Source organism: Petaurus breviceps, unplaced genomic scaffold (genome assembly GCF_028583685.1).
Source record: "Petaurus breviceps papuanus isolate PSGF00001 unplaced genomic scaffold, PetGlider_PUasm1.0 90825, whole genome shotgun sequence".
NCBI lineage: Eukaryota > Metazoa > Chordata > Mammalia > Diprotodontia > Petauridae > Petaurus > Petaurus breviceps.
In genome coordinates this window covers 12,550,782-12,575,192 of record NW_027187353.1, presented here as the reverse complement: position 1 = coordinate 12,575,192, position 24,411 = coordinate 12,550,782, and the positions used below count along the sequence as shown (strand labels likewise).

Below are 24,411 nucleotides of genomic sequence, written 5' to 3'. Positions count from 1 at the left end.
GAGAGAGAGAGAGAGAGAGAGAGAGAGAGAGAGAGAGAGAGAGAGAGGTGTGTATGTACACAGGTATTATCAACTAATTTTAAATGCTGTGATTTTTAGACCTGGAAGGTACTAGAGATCATTTGGTTCAAGATCCCTATTACAGAATAGCCCTAGGATGATTATACAACTTACCCAAGGTCATACAACTTACATAGGGGGACAGCCAAGACTAAATTCCAGGCCTTTTGACTACCAATCCAATAATTTTTTTCTACCACACCAAATTGTCTCCCTAGGATTTTTCAGAGATCTTCAAGTCTTTTGTAAAAATCTTCATTTATAAAATTCCTCTGAAATAGGGAAGTGTCAATGTCTTATTATAATTCATTATAATATGAAGAAAATTCGTGGTTTATCATTTATTTTTCCCTGAATATATCTCATATCTTTTTTTTAATCATTTAATTTTAACCTGAATGTATCTCTTATCTTTGTGCTTAAAAAAAAAAAAAAACATGTAGGAGCAGGTAAGTGGTGCAGTGAATAGAGCAAGACACCTGGAGTCAGGAGGACCTGAGTTCAAATCCAGCCTCAGACACTTAACACTTACTAGCCATGTGACCTTAAGCAAGTCACTTAACCCCAAATACCCTGCCTTCCCCCTTCCAAAAAAAAAAAATATGTACACACTAATCATAGTTCATAGCTTTTAGAGCTGAAAGGAACCTCAGAGATTACCTGGTCATGGGATTGTGGAGATGGAGGTGGAAAGAACCTTTAAGGTCATCTCGTCTGATTTCTTCATTTTAGAGAAAACCACTGCTCACCAAAGTGAGATGGCTTGGTTCTACTATACTATACCACCTCTTGTTCAAGGGTCTGCATCTGCAACCAGCAGCACATTGTTGGCATGCAAATAAATAAAAGAGAGTCCAGATGTGTTGTCCTAATTTCTTCCTGAGATTATGTTTATATTTAGGCAAAGAAAAAGCCTATATGAGGATAATATACTTGGGATCTTTCTAGTCACTTTTGAGACAGCACCACATCACCCATAATTTTCTATTTTCTTCAATAAACTAACATAACAATACTAATGGTAAATACAATGGATAATACTGTACTTGGTAAAAGTTCAATTATATTTCTCCTGTGTATAATAACAAAAAAGTACAGTTGCATATAAAATGCTATGCAATTATTTTTAGGTTATTTTGATTATTTGACTATAGGATGAGGTGGGGGGGGGAGTTACATGTTGGTTTTTTTCTCCACATTCATAGGTTTTAGATTGTAGGAAAATTTTCCTTCACATTGAAGAGCTAAAGCCAGCCTGTCTATTATAAGAACTGTATTTTTTTTTATTTATAGGACTTTTCAATCATGGTATCTGAGATATGCCAAATCTAAATTCTAATTTTTACTTATGTTAAATTTTTGTCTTCTTTGTCAACAGAAAGCAAATATTCTTCCAAATATTAAAATGTACATGCTAAATTAAACAGCCACTCTCAATCTTAAAAAACTAAGGTCATTATAGAATGATCTTTGCAGGAGCCAAATAAAGACACATTCGTAATTCATGAAGTTTAAAAGGACCTGGCAAAAGATTTGTGCACACAGAACTGCCAAAGGAAAACAGTGCCCCCTTGTGATTACTGTACAATTAAACTAGATATTTTAAAAATTGCATCACTTGGGGTGGCCAGGTGGCTCAGCGAGTAAGAGCACCTGCTCCAGTGTTGGGATGACCTGGAGATCGAATCCCGGGCTCAGACACTCAGCACCACACCCAGAAATAACTGGCCTTGTAACCTTGAGCAAGTTACTTAACCCTGATTGCTTAAAAAAAAAAATTGCATCACTGATATTTTAATAATAAAAAAGCAATACTAGGATTTCCTCTCTCCAATTCCTCTCTGTCCCTTCTTTTTCCTTTCCTTCTTCCTGTTCCCCTCAAATACACACACACACACCCTATATCACATATTTATCAGTCTAGAGGAATTCCCCAAATTGATCACTTTACCTTACAAATAGTAAGAGATTTGAGAAGACATGAGAGTATAATAAATTAAGCCCTATTCCTTACAACAAAGGTATTGTCCAAGTTCTTATAGTACTTCTATAAAGCATGTCTAGAGGCTTTATTAGATGAATCGTGGAAAAGATTAATCCTGGTGGAGAAGAACACTAGGGGCTTAAAACAAAGGATGCAAATTGATGCCTTAGTTCTGATACTTAATAACCGGTATGACTTTGAGATAGTCACTTCTCTGGGCCTCAGTATTCTTATCTGTAAAATGAAATGGCTTGACTACCAAATTCTTTGATCTGCAATCTATTCTTCTGTGAATCAAACTAAAGTCATGGTTTGTACCATATTCAGGTTAATTTTAAATTTCGTAATGAATGTTGATGCAGGTTTCCCAAAAAGTAAAAGGTTAATTTTCTCCAATACTCTACTGAACAATCTTCACTTCAGTTTAAAATGACTTATCAATAAGATGTCAGTGCCTCGGTATACATAATGAGCTATCTTTAACTATAACAGAGATTTTAATAAGATTATTACTATGACAATTCTGATTTCTAAACAGGGACTACAAAAACTTTCATCAACTAATTCTTAACATTCTCCCTTTTGAAGTCTTCTGTATATTTTTTCTTATACAATAAAGAGCACACAAAACAAAAATAAATATTATGGTGTGAAAGGACTCATAATTACTATTATTTGATAAGTTTAAACTTTTTAAAAACCACAAACTTTACACAACCATGTCAATATATTTTAACTGATGAACACACACCCTATTCTTAACTAATCTGCTTTAACTTATCTGAATTAGAAATGACAGGATGAAAATAGTACCTCTGGGTCTCCACTTTCCTCATCTGCAAAATGAAGAGATTAGATGACGTGATCTCTAAGGCCCCTTCCAGTTCTATGAGTATTAACACACACATTTCTTTCAGCGAAGTCATATCACATTTGTTAAGTACATTTTGATTCTGAGGTTTTCATTTACGTACATTTAACCCTTCTCAGTGATCTTTGAGCTGTGCCTCCAGTATAACATCTGTAATGTCTTTACATTTTTAGTTACCTACAGCCTGCTATTATGACACGTGAAGCCTTAGAAATTTATTTTGTAGATGAACTATGTCACAATTCATCCAACAATCATATATTTATTAAGTGCCTCAGTAGAAATGAAACATGTATAGAAATAAAGGGGAACAGCAATCTAAGCATTCCAAGTTTAAATGTTCCTCTTTATCATAAACTAAATATTAGAAAATTTCTCAAATCAAACCTTCCACTTAGTTACACAATGGTAAGCATTAGCTTTCACCAAGAAACAACTTCTAATACTACACCACTAGTTATAGATCAATTATCAAATGAAATTTTGTTTCTTCTCTGTTGTAAATTTTACGACTGGAATAAAATGTCTTCATCAAAATGAATGAATTTTGCTTAGATAATAATATGCATATTTGTCTAGAGCTAACATGCTTACACAAAATTCTCACACCTCTTCAAGGTAAGCAGTACAAATATCTTACAGAGTAACAACTTCAGAGTTGGATCTTCAGATCTCTAGCACAGGGGTTATTAACCTTTGTTGTATCATGAATCCCTTTAGCAGATTATTGAAGCCTATGTACCTGACCCAGAATATTCTTAAATACATAAAATTAAGAGGATCACAAAAGAATCCTATAATAAAGTTATCAAAAGATTTTTTTTTTTTTGCCTTTTGGAGGACAATTGGGGTTAAGCAACTTGCCCAAGGTCACACGGCTTATTTTTGTGTGTGTTAAGTGTCTGAGGCTGGATTTGAACCTAGGTCCTCCTGACTCTGGGGCCGGTGCTTTACTCACTGCGCCACCTAGCTGCCCCCAAAAGATTTAAAAAAAAAACTATCAGACCCTGGTTAAGAACACCTAATCTAGTTCAACCCCTTTAAGACATAGTCAACAAGTTAAGTGGTCTTTGATACCCACATCTAATGGGCAAGTAGACCTATTCCATTTGGGATAGTTCTACCAGTTAACACACCAACTATATTCAATTTAGCGCTGATCCAAACACCAATTCTTACACTAAGACCCTCCTTCAAAGTTGACATGGAATTCTGAATAACTACTCAACAACTATTCATTGAGTAACCTGATCCCATGAGCTCTAATATTATCTAATCTATGTCTCTCCATCATTTCCACAGAATAGTATGAAACACTCTGTCAGGTTAAGGGACTTGGTCCAACCAAAAACATCAGATTTTGATATATTATAACAGCCTAAATGAACTTTGAAAGCCTAAATTTAAAATAAACATATTCTATATTTTATTTATATTCTTTCATGTATATCTAGATTTTATTTTACCTCATAGTTTAGATTAAATCAGAATTCCAACCTCACAAATTTTTCCATGGGAATATTAATTATGCACAACTCATAATTAAGACCCATCTTATTTAAAGAATAAATTATACTGAAAACTTTAAGCTAGATTCCCTGAAGCAAAGACTAATATAATAGATATTTTTAATGTTTGAAGCAAGTTAATTGACATTAGATGATTTGCAAGTAATTAAGGTACAGTAACAAAGCCTTAAGGAATTATAAAGAAAATTAACTTTACATAGTCATTATCTAAAGAAAAATAGTCTGGCAGTCACAAAATCTGGATTCCAGTCCTACATTTCTCATCTACTTACTCTGTAACTTTGGTCATATCACTAAACAATGCTGGATGTGTTTCCTCACTGTGAAGAAATCTGACTAGATGATATTTGAGGCCTGTTCCAGCTGTAAAATTCTTTTACTCTGTTTTTCCTCCATTAAACAGATTTTTTTTTTGAGGGGTATGGGGTGGGGAATTAAAGGCTGTGGCCTTATAATTAAATCAAATATGGGTATCCCCTATATGCAAACCCCCTCCTCTGATAGAGACTGATAACTGCTCAGGGAAGATAAGGCAAATAGTTAAACAAAGGAAGACTTACTTGGACTTAGTAGGAGAAGGCTATTCAACATGGACTGGCATCAAGGACACCTTAAGCTGATTCAGTTGAGAAGCATACTGCAGTTTACCAGTCAAGCATGAGAATCCACCTGGTCAGTATGTCTAACAGAGGCCTATATCCTTTTGAAGTTTCACTGACATATAAACCACTATCATCAGGAACCATTTGCAGGGAGAGTGAGATCATTGCTGTTGCCTTTATTGGCCAATAAAAAACTGAGTTAATCTAATTATTAAGTAAACAAAAGTTTTCAGAGAAAGTTGTCTACAATCAATGTCCCCACTTCCTTCCCTCTCTTCTTAACCTTCTACTCTCTGGCTTTATCATTCAACCAAAATGGGTCTCCAATTTAGGTCATCTGCCAAAAACTAACTCTTCTTCCCTCCTCCTCATCTCATGTAATTCTGACACCTTCACTCTTACCTCTGAAGAAGAGCTGGCCTTTCTTTTTGCCAAGGCAAATTCCTATACATACGCTCTTGATACAAACCCCTCTCCTCTTCTTCGGCAGACTGCCCCCTCTATCTCGCTATCTTCCCATCCTCTGTCTGATCTTTATCTTCTTATCTAATGGATCCTTCTGTTGCCTGACCACATCACTACCTATTTCCAATCTCTCTCTTCTCCTTTTCAGCCAAGCAGCTTGAAAAATCTTCCTTCATTAGATACCCCTACTTCCTCTCCTCTCACTCACTTCCAAACTCTCTGCAATCTGGCTTCCAACTTCTATCAACTAAAAATTCTCTTTCCAAAGTTATCAATAATTTCTTAATTGTCAAATCTAATGCCTTTTTCCTCAATCCTCATTTTTTTATCTCTCTGCAACCTTTGATACAGTTAATCCATCTCCTCCTTGATTCTTTATCCTCTAGGTTTTGTGCAGACAATGTAATGGTTTTCCTCCTACCAATGTGACCACTCTTTCTTAGTCTCCTATTTTCATCCACTTAGTTGCCACTAACCAGGAGTAAGCCCAAGGCTCTGACCTGGGCCCTTTCTCTTTTCCCTTATCATCTCATTATCTCATAATGGTGATCTCATTAATTCCCAAGAGTACAATTATCTTCTCCATGCAAGTGATTCCCAAATCTACATATATCTAGCTCCCTAGTTTCCTTCTAAGCTCCTGTCCCACATCACCAATTGCCTTTTAAACAACTCAAACTGAATGTCCCAGAAGCACCTCAAACTCAATACATTCAAAGAGAAATCATTACGTAACCTTTTCCTCTTTTCAACTTTCTTGCTACTGCTAAAGGCGCTACCCTCCTCCCAATCACCTGCTTTCACTTCCACACTTGGTGTTATGAGCACCACATGTGACATCTATAACACTTGTGACAGTTACATACAGCCATAAGCAGGCCAGTTGGCTTTTTTTTTTTTTTTTGCCTTTTGGAGGGCAATTGGGGTGCAGTAACTTGCCCAAGGTTACACGGCTAGTATTTTTGTGTGGGTGTAAAGTGTCTCAGGCCTAAGCCGAACTCGAACTCGGGTCCTCAGGACTCCAGGGCCGGCGCTTTACTCACTGCGCCACCTAGCTGCCCCTGGCCAGTTTGCTTTTGTAGGTCAAGCACTACAAATACAAATACAAAGGAAGACACAGTGTCACTGTTTAATAACCCAGGCCAACAACAGATCCCAGGCCAAGTCCCACTTAGTCATTGTTTGAGCCCCAAATGGCTCAGAGTAAATATAAATAACAACCATTTCTGTTTTGACCAGAAACCCTGAGGATCTTTCCTTCCCAGACTGATTTTTTTTTATTTTCTACCTCATTTCTTACCTAGCCTTAATCACTAAATGGGCATTGCCTCAGTCAAACTGAGACCTGTTAAAGGCCATAGCTTAAAAAGGCCAAGATTCCCCACTGAATCTTGGGCTATTTCCAGTTCTCCTGATCTGTATCTTGCCACTGGACACAGAGGAGAGAGTGAGGAAAGTTGGAACACTAAGTCATTGTTGGTGGAGTTGTGAATGATCCAACCATTCTGGAGAGCAATTTGGAACTATACCCAAAGGGCTATCAAACTGTGCATACCCAGCAACACTACTTCTAGGGCTATATTCCAAAGAGATCATACAAACAGGAAAAAAAAAAGGGGGGGGGGCTGCTAGATGGCTCAGTGAATAGAGCATCAGCCCTGTAGTCAGGGGGACTTGAGTTCAAATCCAACCTCAGACACTTAGCACAAAAAACTAGCCGTGTGACCTTGGACAAGTCACTTAACCCCAAATGCCCTGCCTTCCCCCCTCTAAAAAAGGAAAAAAAAAAAGACATGATGAGCAGACAGACTTCAGAAAAACCTGAAAACACTTAAATGAACTGATGCCAAACAAAGTGAGCAGAACTAGGAAAACATTGTACACAGTGACAATCACATTGGGCAATGACTGACTTTGAGAGACTTATCTCTTCTTAGCAACGCGTGGATGTAAGACAACTCCAAAAGACTCAGGATGGAAAATGCTACCCATAGCCTGAGGAAGAACCTTGGTGTTCGAATACAGATGGAAGGGTAACATTTACTCTCCTCTTCTCTTGTTTGTTTTGTTTCTTCTTTCTTGTGGTTTCTCCTATTAGTTCTAATTCTTTACATCATGACTAATGTGAAAACATAAGCACAAGTAGAGCCTATATCAGATTGCATGCCATCTTGGGGATGGGGAAGGAGAGGAAAGGGGAGAAAATTTAAAACTCAAAATCTTACAGAGTGAATGTTCAAAACTAAAAATCAATTAATTTTTTTTTAAGTCTGAACAACACAGAGACCAACCACAATTCCAGAGGATAGATTATTAAGAATGCCACCTACCTCCTGCCAGAGTGGTGATGAATTCAGAGAACATAAGGAAAACATACATTTTTGGACATGGTCAATAGGCAAATCTGTGTTGCATGTTTGTTAGAAGAATTTTGTTTTTATTGGAGGGGAGGATAAAAAGGAGAGAAAAAGGACTTTTATTAATTGGAAAAATAAAAATTTAACAAACGAGGGGGATAAGACTAGGGTATTACTTTATCCAATCACTCACTAACTAAGGTCTGTAATTATCTTGTCTCTCCATCCCATGATTCCCAACCCATACTATCTGATTCCTGTATTACTATATCTATAAAACGATCTTCCTATCTCTATTCTCTTTCCCTAATTTATGCTTTGAAGATTAAGTGATATTACATAAATATATATAAGATAATATGTATTATTTTGCAAACCTTACAGGGTTATATCAATATTAACTATAACTGTCACTATTCTGAATATATAATGAATTTTCCTAAAATACCATTTTCATTATTATGTAGTTTTACTCAAGATCTGTAGTGAAGTCCCTATGCCCCTGAAAACAAATTTAAACTCTTTCTGCCTTTAAGAATTTGAAATTGGAAAAACCACTGACCTGGAATATAGATCCAGAAGAGAGAATTTAAAAATTATTGGACTACCTGAAGGCCATGATCAAAGAAAGAACCTAAAACTCAAACTCCAAGAAATTCTCAAGGAAAACTGCCCTGATGTTTTAGAACCACAGGGCAAAATAGAGGTTGAAAGAATCCACCGATCACCTCCTGAAAAAGATCCCAAAAAGAAAACTCCTACGAATATTATAACCAGGTTCCAAAATTCCCATACCAAGGAGAGAATATTACAAGCAACCAGGAAGAAACAATTTGAATATTGCGGAAACACAATCAGGATAACTCAGGATCTGGGAGCTTCTACACTGAGGGATCAAAGGGCTTGGAATATGATATTCTGGAGGGCAAAAGAGCTGGGATTAAAACCAAGAATCACCTACCCAGAAAAAATGAGTATCATGTTTCAGGGGAAAATATGGTCATTCAGTGGAATAGAGGACTTTCAAGTATTCTTGATAAAAAACACCAGAGTTGAACAGAAAATTTGACATTCAGATACAAGAAGAAAGAGAAGCATGAGAAGGTAAACAGGGAAAAGAAATCATAAGCAATTTATCAAAGTTGAACTATTAACATTCCTACATGGAAAACAATAATGGTAATTGATGAAACTTTTCTGTGTATGAAAATAGCTGAAGGAAACAGAAATATATATATTATATATATACATACATACATATATATGTATATCGGAGCGTATACGGGCATAGGAATACATACGTATGAATACATGAATGTGTGTATACATGTTTACAGGTATACATAGATAGCAGGCACAGGACCAATTTAATAGGAAGGGATGATACTTAAAAGGTGAAGTTAAGAGGTGAGAGGAATATAATGAGAGGAGATGGGGAGAGACAGAATGGGGTAAACTATCTCATATAGAAGAGGCAAAGAGAAATGGTTACCATGGAGGGGAAGAACAGGAAGGCAAAAGGGAATGGGTCAACCTTATTCTCATTGAATTTGGCTCGGGGAGGGAATGAAATACACACTAAATAGGGTATCTCACCCTACAGGAGAGTAGGGGGGAAGGGGATGAGAGCAGAGATGACGGAAGGCTGGGGGGGAGGGAAGCTGGAAGCACCCACTTTTGAAAAGGGACAGGATCAAAGTAGAGAATAGAACAAGTGGGAGGTGGGATAGGAGGGAGGGAAATATAGTCAATCTTTTACAATATATCTACTGTTAATGTTTTGCATTAGCTACACATGTACAACCTATATTGAACTGCTTATCTTTCCAGTAAGGGTAGGTGACAAGGGAGGAAGGGAATGAATCTGGAATTCAAAATTTAAAATCATATGTTTAAATATACACACACACTATTATTAATACTATTTTACATGTAATTGGGAAATAAAATATACAGGCACTGGGGCATAGAGATCCACCATATCCTACTGAAAAAGTCGAAGGGGTATGGGAGAAGATATGGGAGAGAGCAGATTGGAGGAGGGGATATCTTGTGGGACTGCTATTTTGGGGCGGTGGCTAGAGGAAAAACGAGGAGAAAATTTGTAACTCAAAATCTGGCAGAAATGAATGATGTAAGTCAGAAGTTAATAAAGCATTTGAAAAATGAAAAAATAAAAAGAGGTCATCCAACTTCTGCCTGTAGACCTCTATCTTCATCTCTTCAGAAAACCTCTCAAGACAACCATTTCTAGCCCTAAGTAGCCCTTAGAAAAAAAGAATTTTTCTTCTTGAATAGAAATCTACCTACAACTTATACTCACTGTTCAATCTGTTGGCTTCTGTATTCGTTTTGTGATCTATTTCTAGAACTCATCATCAAGTTTCTTTTTCAGTTTCTCCTTCTAATGTTGTTCACCCAAGCAGTCTCCATCCTATTTGCGCCATTAAGCTCACAGACTTCCCTACAGGGTAAATCTGAATATCCATGCCATTCAAGCTTTTATCATATGTTGGGAAGGCCATATCAATCATTCATGTCAGGCTGACACAATACACTTGGTTTTGCTTTAGGATAGATATGTCATCAAATATCAGAATTACTTTTTTTTTTCCTCCTTTGATCATTACTAGAAGTCTGTTAGCAGCACCTGTGATTGCTCACCATTGTTCTCTGGAGCATGGGAAACTATAACCTCTACACAGAGTCCAAGTCCATTCTCTCCTGGAAAAGCCTAAAATTTATTAAATGACTCAAATGGCTGAGTGTTCCAAATGTAGCCAAAAAAGATCAAGGCATGGAGCAGAAGGAAGAAAACAAAGTCAGAATTCCTGCACTAAAAGCTTCCAAGAAGAATATGAATTGGTTACAGGCCATAGAGGAGCTTAAGAAGGATTTTGAAAACCAAGTAAGAGAAGTGGAGAAAAATTGGGGAGAGAAATGAGAATAATGCAAGAAAATCATGAAAAGAGAGTTAACAACCTAACTGAAGAAAATAAACCCTAAAAAATAGAGTAAATAAAATGGCAAAAGTGGCTCAAAAAGCCAATGAGGAGAAGAATGCCTTAAAAAGCCAAATTTGCCAGATGGAAAAAGAATATCAAAAGCTCATTGAAGAGAATCATTCCTTCAGAATTAGATTAGAGCAAATGGAAGCTAATGACTTCATGAGAAATCAAGATGCTGTTAAACAGATCCAGACAAATGAAAGAATAGAAGGCAATGTAAAATATCTCACTGGAAAAAGCACTGACCTGGAAAATAGATACAGGAGAGATAATTTAAAAATTATTGGACTACCTGAAAGCCATGATCAAAGAAAGAACCTAGAAATTATCCTTCAAGAAATTCTCAAGGAAAACTGCCCGGATGTTTTAGAACCAGAGGGCAAAATAGAGATTAAAAGAATCCACTGATCACCTCCTAAAAAAAGATCCCAAAAAGAAAACTCCTAGGAATATTATAGCCAAGTTCCGGAGTTCCCAGATCAAGGAAAAAATATTGCAAGCAGCCAGGAAGAAACAATTTGAATATTGTGGAAACACTCTCAGGATAACACACAGGATTCTGACAGCTTCTACACTGAGGGATCAAAGGGCTTGGAATATGATATTCCAGAGAACAAAGGAGCTGGGATTAAAACCAAGAATCACCTACCCAGCAAAACTGAGTATCATGTTTCAGGGGAAAATATGATCATTCAATGGAATAGAGGACTTTCAAGCATTCATGATAAAAAACCAGAGCTGAATAGAAAATTTGACATTCAGATACAAGGAGCAAGAGAAGTATGAGAAGGTAAACAAATAATAAGAAACTTATCAAAGTTGAACTATTTACATTCCTACATGGAAAAACGATAATTGTAACTTATGAAACTTTTCTCAGCATGAAAACAGTTGCAGGGAATAGAAATATATATATATATATATATATATATATATATATATACACACACATATACACACATACATATATATATATGTCTGTATAGGAAGGTATATTGCTGTATGGACACATATGTGAGTGTGAGTATATATGTCTACATAGACAGAGGGCACAGGACCAACTGAATAGGAAGGGATAATTAAAAGGAGAAATTGAGAGGTGAGAGAGAAATATGAGAGGAGATGGGGAGAAACAGAATGGGGAAAATTATCTCATATAGAAGAGGCAAGGGAAAACTTTTTCAATGGAGGGGAATAGGAAGGCAAAAGGGAATGAGTCCACCTTACTCTCATTGAATTTGGCTTAGGAAGGGAATTATATACACACTAAATAGGGTATTCACCCTACAGGAGAGTAGGGGGAAGGAGATAAGAGGGGGGATGATGGAGGGGAGGGCAGGTTGTGGGGGAAGAAGTTGGAAGCCCACACTTTTGAAAAGAGACGAGGTCAAAGTAGGGAACAGAACAAGTGGGGGGCAGGATAGGATGGAGGGAAATATAGTCAATCTTTTTACAATATATCTACTGTTAATGTTTTGCATAGCTACACACGTACAACCTATATTGAACTGCTTATCTTCCCAGTAATGGTGGGTGAGGAGGGAGGAAGGAAAAGAATCTGAAATTCAAAGTTTTAAAATCAAATGTTCATATATATATATATATATATATATATATATATATATATATATATATATATATACACATATATATTATATATACATGCAACTGGGAAATAAGATATACAGGCACTGGGGCATAGAGATCCATCTTGCCCTACTGGAAAGTTGGAAGAGGGATGGGGGAGGATTTAGGAGAGAGCAGATTGGGGGAGGGGGTATTCAGTGGGATTGCTGTTTTGGGGTGGTGCGTAGGAGAAAGATGGGGAGAAAATTTGTAACTCAAAATCTTGTGGAAATGAATGATGTAAGCTAAAAATAAACATAAAATTTAATTCAAGAAAAAGAGAAAACTGGATTCAAATCCTTCTTCTGATATTTAAAAATTATGTACCTAGAAAGCAAGTAATTTGATCATTTTTACCCTCAGTTTATTCATCTGTAAAATGGGAATATTAACAGCTAAAACAACTATCTCACAGAATTACTGTGGATAAAATAAGATAAAGAATGTAAACCTTAAAGCATCATATAAATGCTGTTATTATTATCATTTTCATCACTGTTTAACTGCTATATCACCCAATCAAAATCCCGGCAGTTATTGTCTACAAAGCTCCAATGATACACTTCTTTCTTCCTCAATGAGTTCAACACCTTGTTCACAATCTCTTTCCTCCCTAATTCCTATCTTCATATGAAGGGATTTCATTTTCATATTGCTATTCCCTCAAATACTCTAACTCCCCAGTTCCTCAACTTACTCACTTCCCACATCTTACTCCTCCAGTCCACCTCTGCCATACACAAGGATAGTAATACCCTTGATCTTGCCATTACCCACAAATACATCATTTGCACATTCACGAACTCTAAAATTCCCTTATCTGTTCACAATCTATTGGCATTCTACCTCTCTCTATGTCTTCCAATACCAAACCCTACTTTTTGTCTAAACGGTAACCTCCAATCCCTTGACCCCTCCATTCTCTCCCAGGCCATCACCCCTGTACTAGCTATACTATCATCCTTTCCCCATCCTGACTTCTTGATGAACTAGTTCATCTCCATACTGTCTTTTTCTCTTGTGTCCTTCACTCCCTTTAATATATTGCCAATTACACATGCTAACTTTCAACCTTGGATCATTTCCACCATCCATGCTGCCTTCACTCTTACGCAGAGCTGCTGAATGAAGGGAGAGAAAATAATGCAACTATGCTGACTAGGTCCACTACACATTCACCTTACAAAACTTCAACTGGGACCTCACTGCTACTAGGCAATTCTTTTATACTTCCTCATTCACCAAAGCAGCTCTTCCAAACTTTTTCCTTCTTCCTTAAACTCATGACTTCCTCTTCCCCCACCCTCTCAGCTGACAACCTTGCCTCATATTTCACTGAAAAAATTGAGGCCTATATCTTCCTTTTCCCTCCTCGTCTATTTTTACATTACTGAGACATCTTTTGCCTCTATCTACTCCTTCACCCCCACCTCGCAAGATGAAATGGCCCTTCTCGTTCCTAAGGCCAATCCCTCTACACAAATAGTTGAACCCATTCCATCCTGTCTTCTCCAGCAGATCATTTCCACTCTCACTTATTCTGAATCTATCCCTATCTACTGGCTGCTTCTGTACTTCCTACTGACATGCCAACATCTCCACCATCAGTTTGTCTAGTCATCCCCACTATCATTCTATAACTCTCCTGCCTTTTGCGGCAGGACTTACTGAAGTCCATTATAATAATGAATAAAACTGGGGACAGAACTCTCTGTCATTCCATAGATGGGGAACTGCCTACAACTTGATATCAGTAAATTAATTGGTGCTCTTTGGGGGTAATGTAATAATCCACCTAACTATCCTTTTATCTAGCCCGCATTTTTCGAATATGTTCATAGGGACAATAGAATGGTAATCATCATACTGTCTTACCTGCCTTGAAGGGTTGTTGTGAGGATCATAACTGTATACAGAGTACAAGATGGTGGGAGGAATAAGGGACACTAATAAATGGTCTTTGAAGTCTCCTCCAACTCTAGATCCAATGCTATAAGAATGTTTTATAAACCTCAGAGTACTTCAGAAACGTAAGGTATTATCATTATGGGGCCACTGAACCAATTCCAGCAATAGATACACCTCCTCCTAGACTTCTAAACGGAAAGTTTTTAGGCTATTGATCATGAAAAGTTCACTCATACTGAAGAATGGAGAGAAGTCCAGCAGTGTGATTTAATTCCAGGCCAGGTCCATTCTGAGGCCCTGAAAGGTAGCTCATATAAGTTTACCCCAAGTCTCCTACCCTACTGAAGTGGTCAGGGAGTACTTCCAGTGAGTAGGAAGTTACAGAAAATCTTCTGAGGCTTTAGATTTCCTCAGTAGAGGACTGCCTTCTCCCATGTAGGTTGCAGTCTACTATGTCACCTGACCTGAGAAATAGAACTTTTGTCTGTAGGTCAATCTGTAGGAAAATCTCAAGGTAGAAAATGCAGAATGATATGACCTGGACCAGGAATCCCAACAACACTTCCAGTACCCAATAAACAGATCTGGGGTTGTTAATGAAACAAATTGAGGGTAAGAGAGATCACTCCAATTGCTGCTAGAGCAATTAATTCCCTCTTTTAGCATTATCATATGATGTCACATGTTTACATAGCGCCTCCATTCCACCTGCAACCTCTACAATTGCCCAACCTGAATGGTCTAGAGGGTAGTCTCTTTTGTAGCCTGGCTATCTAGGTTTAAAGTACAAAGAGGGATGCCACAAGATCCTCCATTCTCTTCAGACAAAGGCAGTGATTTCAAGATGCCATAAACAAATGCATCTAAATCCAACTGATTTGGTTTTTCCTTCCATTCTTGTCTATGCTCTCCCAGAAATTCATCATAAGAGGTCTTCCAAAAGACTGGGGTCTTTCCTCACTTTCTCCTGTTATCACAAAGATATTAGTGGAGTACCTGGGCTGTCCACCTATCCTCCCTCACTCCTGCCACATGAAAAATCCATCTTCTTGTTACCTCATTATATTTCCCTAATGATATCTTTTACTCCAGCTCCTCTTCAAAGTCCCTCATATGTTATATACTGCAGCCTATTCATACCCACTACCCTATATACAATCATTTTTAATTCTACTGTATTTGGTAAAATGTTAGTATTAAGAATATAGGAATTTATTTCTGGGATAAGTTTGGGATTATTAAAAAAAAAAAAGATTTTCAATTTCCTAAAGGCAAGTCAACCTACTCTTCTCTTCCGACTTGACTCTGGGCCCACTTACTGATGGCAGACCCACTAGGTTTTTATCTAACTACATGTCATAATGTGGGCAACAGACATTGTTCATTCATTTGGTTTTTCCTGCTAACCACCAAAGGACGGTTCCTTAGTAAACTCTCTGCTAGAGTAGACCAAGGCAGCAAAATAATTTTTTTTAATTACCGGCACCCAGAGAACAGTAACGAAAGAAATCTAAAATTATCATTTAATCTCACTTAGCATTTTAAGAGACTGTTGGAATATTAAACATCTCCCAGCATAATAAATTGTGATTTTTTAAATGAAGGTCATCATTTCAAGACCACTACAAATCTAAATACATTGAGCTATTTAAATTATAACCACTTCCAGAGGGTACTATACTGCTTAGCATTTCTGCAATGTCATGTTACTTAACAGTGAAAAATTCTGACTCCTACCTAAGATGTTGGTAAACACACAAGTAATATTATTTTTATTAATAAAAATACAATGACATCATCAAGGCCATGTATGAATGGAAAAGAAGATGAGCCAATCATGAAGTAAGAGCATGAAATATTAAAAGACCTCTAAGAAGGCCTCTAATCACTTGAAGAATTTATGTAAGGATCTGAACAAGAGTCACAGAGTATAAGAAGTTATCAAAATACTGAAGTTGGCAAGTCCATAAAAATAAGCTACCAAGATGATACAAAGACTAAAACACCAAAAGCACTCATGTATTGCATACTGCATGAAGACATGCATGTCTTTTCCCTGTTCTGTATGGCTTCTCTACCTCTGTTTCAGAGTTTAATTACAGCCACATTGGGAGTCCTATAACATGTAAGCTATATTACATAACTAATTCATGCATTTAAAAATGAGTATTTTTATCTTTCTAGAGTCAGAAAAATGAAATTCACCAAAAAGTTGTACAAATCCATACATACTATGCTGTTCATTTCTGAAGACTCGTAACTTCCACATGGATGGACACTCCCAATGGGCTCCAAACCCTCTTCATCCCACATGTATGTTCCATCAGAGCTGTCAGATGGAGAGAGCTCAAATGAAGAACCAGCTCTGTATTCCATATCTGGAGAAATCAGATTATTCCCCGTAGTGCGCTTGGTGCATTCATTCTTGTCTTCTACTAATTAAAAAAGGAACAAAAAGGCATTAATTCACAACACACTATAAGAATTACAGTTTTTCTCAGGTTTTAACAAATAGACTCTAGTAATTTGATGGGTTTTAGTAAAAATTAACTAAACTCAATTCAAGACTGCAGTACTTTTCAAATTCTGAGCAAAAATAATAATAAGCAATGCCTCTTGCCAGATTTTTCAAAAATATCTTTTTATTTTCTGTTCTAACAGAAAAAAGTACAACTTAGTTCTATTCATTTACTTAAAAATATATATAAAAACCTAAAATTCTCCTAACAGTATAGTTTCTAAAAACATTAACTTTCAACTAATGTCTAAAGACTTTGCTTTAATGTCTAAATATCTATGAACTTTGCACTATGTCTACTGCCATTATTGAAGGGTCCTCAAAATCGTCATGAATTTTAACAGCATCTTCAGTCAATTTAAGAGCCCTCAGGATTAGAAACAGTCACAAGTCACCAGCTCTACCAACAAAGCGCAAAAATAATACCTTTAAGGCAAGAATTCTCTTGTATACAGGTATTGTCAAGCCTAGGTTCCAATACTCCATTGGCACATTCTGAAGACTTAAAAGGAGAGGCAACACTCAATAGCCACTAACCATACCTGATAATATGAAATTCTTATTCTCTTAAGGCTATACATTCATTTGCCAGTATAAGGGTTCATACTGTTATGCTAAGAAGATAGTTTGTACTACTGCCAAAAGTAAGCAAAGTAGAAATAAAAATAAGAAATTAAATATGCAAGGGACAAAAACATTACTAGTAGAGTGTTGGTCTATACTAAAAAGAGTAAGTGCTAGTTTACACTATCTAAAGAAAAATTTTGCACTGGCTACTCTGAATATTTAAACATTACAAATAAAACTTCTCCTTTAAAATGCCAATCTAATAGACAAAAAAAAAAGATATAGTCCATTTCAAAGCAACCACCTGGCATTGCATATTTGTCAATTTTGTATAAAAAGAATTTTTTTCTAAAAGCACTGATTGCTTTTGATTAAATCTGGCATGAGGTTAAAAGGTATCAATATACCTAAGGGCTCTCTATCCTGGGTCCTTTGCTCTCTCTAGGTCAGGGGTTCTTACTGGGTATAGATGTTGGTAGTCAATGAACTTGGATAGGGAAAATTTTATCTTTATTTTCACTAACCTCTAAGTGTAATTTACCATTTCCTCCTACTATTTAAAACAATATTCTGAAGAGTCCAGAGGCTTCACCAGACTGCCAAAGGAGTGTATGAAACAAAGGTTAAGAACCCCCGGTCTAAATAAGCTTATCTGTTCCCATTAGTCTAACCAGCGCCTCTATGCATTCAACCCCCAGATCCATACATGCAACCTCTGTCTCCCTTCTCAACTCCAGTTCTACAATACTGCCCATATGTCAAACATCTCTAACTATATGTCTCACAGGTACCTCAAACTCTACATTTCTCCTTAATCCCACCCCTGATTTTCCTTTGGCTTGCCCCTCTATATCCTACATTCTCACATTACATTCTCACATCTTTTCACAGAATGTAACAGACACTTAGAAGCTCCTGTATTACAAGCATCCAGTCACATGATTGAGACCGCTGAAGCCACTGAGGCAGGAATGGAGAGCCTGGCTTACAGAGTACCTGTAAGACTTTATTAGTCACTCCTACATTGAACATATTACAAATAGTGGGCCTTGCTGTAACTGCTAGCCCAAATAAGCAACAGAAACTAAGAAAGAAGCAGAACTCTACTACAAAAGTATTTATACCATAGAGAAAATGTTTAATAAAGTTTGCTGAATTGTATGGAATTAAATAATTCCTCCCTAACTTTTGCTTCTGCATGATGCATATAGGCATCATCCCACTCAGGCCTTCTCTTCCTCCATCTTGCTTCCTACAACAATCTCTTACCCCAGGTCTTCTCCTAATGAAAATGTGAAAGCAACCTACATATACAGTGGGAAAGACCACTGGATTTGGTATCAGAAGCCCTGGGTTCAAATCTTTGTCCTGTGTGACGTTTCAGGGTCTCACTTATCAAATGAGGGGGTTGGCCTAGGGAGGCTCTAATTTCCTTCCAGCTCTAAATCCTATAATTCTAAGAAATACAACACTTAGAGAAAGGTTATAGAGACATAGGATTATGCAGAGGACAAAATAATTCATTCTGTTAAGTATGTAATAACAAAAGGGCTTTTAAAAATTCTATCAATGAAGCTTGTACTTCTGTATGATTTACATATTAGACTAAGAGACAAGAGATTTGGGGCTCCAGATTCAAATCTGCCACTAGCTAGTTGTATGATGCTGACCAAGTCACCTGACCTTTAGTATTATTCTAAAGTTTCTTCATATGTAAAAAAAAAAAAAAAGGGAATAGACTACATATTCTAAGGTTTTTTTTAGCTCTAAAATTCTATAATCTTTCCATTTTATTTTATCTTATAGTTGTACATTATTTGTGCAATAAAATCTCTCCTCTAAAAAAAAGGTTTTCTAAAGTTTAGAAGAATACGTGGGAATTGTGTGAACTGGTCCAACCATTCTGAAGAAAAGTTTGGAATCATACCCAAAGAACTATTAAACAGTATATGTATCCTTTGACCTAGCAGTATCACTAATAGGTCTGTATCTCCCAAAGAGATCAAAGAAAAAGAAAAGGTACCTATATGTACAAAAATATTTATAAGCAGCTTTTTGTGGCAGCAAAAAATTGAAAACTGTGGGGATGCCCATAAATTGAGGAGCAATGGAACAAGCTGTGGTATGTGATACAATGGAATTGTTGTGCTTTAAGAAATGATGAAGGGGATGGATTCGGAAAACCAGGAAGACCTATATGAACTGATACAGAGTGAAGTGAGCAGAAAAAGAAGACCATTGTACATAGTAACAGAAATTGTGTAACAAAGATCAATTGTAAAAGACTTAAGTTACTTTGATCAACATAGATAATTCCAAAGGACTCATAATAAAAAATGTTATCCACCTCAGAGAGAGAACTGATGAACTCTCAGTGCAAACTGAAGTAAAATTTTTTCACTTTATTTTTCTTGCTTTTTTTGGCAACATAGCTAATATGGAAATATGTTTTGTATGATTTCACAGATACTGCCTGCCTTTTCAATGCGGGGGGGGGGGGTTAAGAGGATGTTGAGAATTTGGAACTCAAAAAAAGTTTTTTTAAAGAATACTCAAAATAAATGAATAATATGTTTTTAACAAGTATATGTGGCAAATTGTTCACTCATGTCCAACTCTTCATGATCTCATTTAGAATTCTCTTGGCAAAGATACTGAAGTGGTTTCCCACTTGAGCTCATTTTACAGATGAAGAAACTGAGGTAAACAAGGTTCCCTGACTTGCCCAGAGTTACAAAGCTAGTAAGTGTCTGAAGCTGGATTTGAATTCATGAAGATAAGTCTTTCTGACTCTAGGTCCAGGCACTCTATCCACTGCTCCACCTAGCTGCCTAATGGGGCAAATAGAGGGAAATAAATCAAACAGAATATTGGTAACTGTTCAACAGTAATAGTAACAAAGCACTGAATAAAATAGTTACAGATTTTTATATTCTATAAAGATTGTAACCCAGAAAGCATTCACTACTTAACAGAATGTACAAAGATCTAAACATGGCTACAGTAGGAACAACTATACATTTCTAAATAAGGTGCTAAATCTGTCTAAGCCTTTTGTTTAATTACTTCAAATTGCCAAAGCCTGTGCTTATAAACAACGTGGTTATTAAAACATCTATCATAAAACCTTCTAGAGGGGACAAAATGAAGATACTTACTTGGCACGCTGATATCTATCCATTCATCAGTTTTACTGAAAGCTTTTTCACTTTCTTTCAGAGAATCAAAGGGATCCACTGGAGGCACACTTCCAAGATTGTCCTCTTTGAGCGAGACTTCCTCTGGCGTTACCCGAGTTCTGTTCGAGTCTTCTATGTCTACAAAGTCATCACTAAAGTCTTCACTCAAATCATTCTTATCAGATGAAGACAGAGATGAAAGGGATATTTCATCCACATCATCACTCAGGTATCTGGCTTTGGCATTATCCTCCAGCATGTTATCATTTCTGCCCTGGCTACTTTCTGTTCTAGAACTGTAATTTTCTATTGAGTCTTCTTCTTTCTCAATAACTACTTCATTCCCCAAAACCAAGGAGTCCTCCAATACACATCTGTCAGCAGCTGAATTTTTATTATCATCCACTATAATCTTCCCAGTAAACTGTGGTCTGTTTGGGTTTAGTAAAGAGGTTCGACCCAGCCTATAATCAAAAGATGTCACCCCTGAGCCATTTGGTAAAGCCGACTTCTTTAAACCAGAGCCAGAAAAAGCAGCATAGGGCCTATTAAATCCAAATGCTAAATGTTCATTTCTATTGAGAACCTCTGATCTTACATTTTTTGACTGCATACTAGACCTTGGAGGCACTCTAAGGGACAACTGTTGGTTTTGATAAGGCCTTGCAAGATCTGCAGCCCTGTTGAAGGAATGTGATCTAGTTATGGATGAAAGTGGAAGGAAAGACTTCTGAATGGAATGTGAAAAACTCTGTGACCGTACTATTTTTTCACAGGTAAAAGATTTAATGTTGTCTGGGGACTGTGCTAAACTTTCTCCAGAACTGTTCCTGGTGGTACAGGAGTTTGCTCTAGGCCTCTGCATACTTATAGTTGGTCTATTTCCATAAAATCCATTTAACTGTGATTTTGGAGCACTAAGCGAAGAATACGAAGTCCTTCCTAATAATGATGCTTTGGTGAATTTACCTGAACTAGACAGTCCACACAAAGTCTTTTGGTTTAACTCCTCTGAAGATGAAACAAACATATTGGACGGCTTTGCTATCTTTGATGTAAGTAAAGAAACACTCTTCAAATCCCTCTTTAATCCACTTTTACCAAATGTTTCTTGAGCATTAACATGTTTTTCAGGGTCAACTAGTTTCCCACAGGAATTATGGGTAGAGTGAGAATCCCTAGTACTTTGTTCACTGAGTTGATATTTATTTGACTTTCTCCAGTTAAAAGAATAGGAAGACATATTAATAGAGCCATTGTGCTTGACGAAATTTTTGCTACTGCTACTCGTAGAATTCCCTGATAAGTTAACAGCTGTCCCATTCAGCACTGATTGCAGGGTGCTGCCTATAGATTTTGCTCCATACTTCGGTAACTTGGAACCCAAAGGTGTCTTGACTTGTAGTTTTTCTTCCATGAGTTATAGGGCACATTTGTTCTTGAAAGTTGACAGAATCTAAAAAAAGGGGAGAAAAAGAGAGTGTCATCATGTATATATAAAGTCAATTACAATGCTGTAACGTACTAATTAAGTGAGATGTTTCAGCTTAACATTTCCATAATATTGAGGATTCTAATGTAAAGCGAGTCCAGAAATCAGTCATGATTACCACTGTCCTGTTAAAGATACTGTGTATTTAAGATAAGGACTTTTTGTAAACTGTCATGGCTAATGTATTCAAAAATTTAACAATCTAACTAGTAATCCAAGCAGTCAACTTAACACCAATATTTTAAAAATTAGCCTTTTCTCTTCATATATAGAGTAAAAATCCAAAGCCATACAGCAAAAGGGAACCAGAATCACAAATTACATTAGCAAACATGAGACAAATCCTGTCATTAGTCATCAGCAAAATTCTATTGTTTTGTGTTGCTAAGCAAACTCCTGTGCCACAAGGAACAGTTTTAGAGAAATTTGGCACAGACAGCATTAAATTTTTACCTATAAAAAATAATACAGTTGCAAAATGTTTCACATTCCACTGAAAAGCCTTTCCTTCTGCTTTTAGCTATAACTAGATCACATTCCTTCTCCAAAAGGGCTACGGGAACTTTACAAATTCTTTTATTTTTGCAGGTCTAATAGCCTCGGCGATGGAAAGGAGAATCTAAATACTCATTTACATCAAGAAAAAGCCTAGGTCGGTAATCAAGTTTAAAAATGGTCAGATGTTTTAGAAACTAAAACATGAAAATGTAGTAAGAACATAAACTTTAAAATATTCACAGAAATTAAGTTTTATAAAAATAGGCAGGGGGGAAAGATAGAAGATGATTAGCACCTAGAATATTTCTTCTGACATTTAGACTTGGCAAAACAACAGACTTTTTGAGGTAGTTGCCTCAATGGAGAAGAGAAACTTACACTACAAGGAAACTACTACTATCAGATGACTAGAGTGTTATACTAAGAGAGTTTTTGTTTTGTTTTGTTTTTTTCTTTTGGAAACATAATTAGTAAATATGGGTAATATAAGTAAAGACAGAAACTGAAATGCTACATTTATTCATTAAAAATCTTCAGAAGTCCATGGGAAAACTACTAGTACTTCTTATATTTATAGAATCTCAGAACTGGAAGAAACCTTAGAAATTTAGTCTAATTGGTACCTAAACAAGATTCTCCTCTACCACAGTGACAACGAGTGATCCCTTTCAAGTGTTTTCTAAGACCATATATACCTAGAAACTCTAAGGAAGAAAAACTCTTCTGAAAAGTGGCTTGCACATGAAAATTTCATCCCCAATATTTTCCCTTATAATATTGTTCTAACATAAAGAAGTAATCACACTCTTTTGTCTCAACACTTCGTCTTTTATATGGGAAATTGGGACAATATCTTCTAGAATCATAAACTGTTATGTTTGGAAGGTAACACTATACCGAGATAACTTAGCTCAACCAGCACACGACCAGGAATACTCTCCAGTATCCTTCAGCGTACAGCCAGCCTCATCCTGAGAGCTCTCCTCCTCTAAAGAGAGGGCAGTCAATATTTTTTTTTTTGTTTTCAGTCATTTTTTTCAGTCATGTCCAACTCTTCATGACCCCATTAGGGATTTTCTTGACACAGACACTGGAGTGGTTTGTTTCCTTCACCAGTCAACTTTCAGACAGTTCTAATTAATGTGAAGTATTTTCCTTATATTGAACAAAAATCTACCTCTGCAATTTCTACTTTATAACCTGACTACTAGATCCGTCAGAACAAATATAATTCCTATCCTACATCACAGTCCATCAAACCTTCCTTCTCCACCCCTCTCCGAGGCCACTCTCCTTGCCTCCCCCTCCCAAGTCATCTTTTATTCTCTAGGCTAAATACTCCTAATTATTTCACTTGATCCTTATATGGCATGGACTCCAATCCTTTACCATCCTGGCTGCCATGTTTCAGTTTGTCAAAATCTTTCCTATGGTATGGCACCCAAAGCTAAACCTAACATGACTGATGTGATATCACACATAGGTAAAATTCAAGCAGAACTATCACTTCCCCGTTATGCTTATTTTAATGCATTCTAAGAGCTATTATTTCACACCACTGATTCATATTGAGTTTGCACTCTACTAAAAACTCCAAATCCCTTCCAGATGAAATGCTATCTAGTCAGACTCCCATCCTGTACTTGCAAAGCTGACTTTGGGAACTTAAATGTGAGACCCCTATTGACTGTCATTTGATCTGATTCAACCTAAGATTCTAGTCTACAAAGAACTTTTCAAAGCCTAA

The 24,411-nt window shown here is 36.6% G+C and overlaps 1 protein-coding gene across 6 annotated transcripts in view; it reads right to left on the bottom strand.

The window, feature by feature from the left end:
* Positions 1-24,411, bottom strand: part of CCSER2 (coiled-coil serine rich protein 2) — a 137,835-nt gene that overhangs the window by 92,859 nt on the left and 20,565 nt on the right. For 5 of the 6 annotated variants that reach the window (XM_069071346.1, XM_069071348.1, XM_069071345.1 and 2 more), the window contains exons 2-3: positions 20,654-22,130; positions 16,643-16,845 (exon numbers count right to left, since the gene is read on the bottom strand). In XM_069071346.1, the coding sequence (XP_068927447.1) occupies positions 16,643-16,845; positions 20,654-22,091 (1,641 nt within the window). In that variant the 5' untranslated portion in view covers positions 22,092-22,130. The remainder of the gene's footprint in view (positions 1-16,642; positions 16,846-20,653; positions 22,131-24,411) is intronic. The other variant, XM_069071349.1, reaches the window with a different exon arrangement.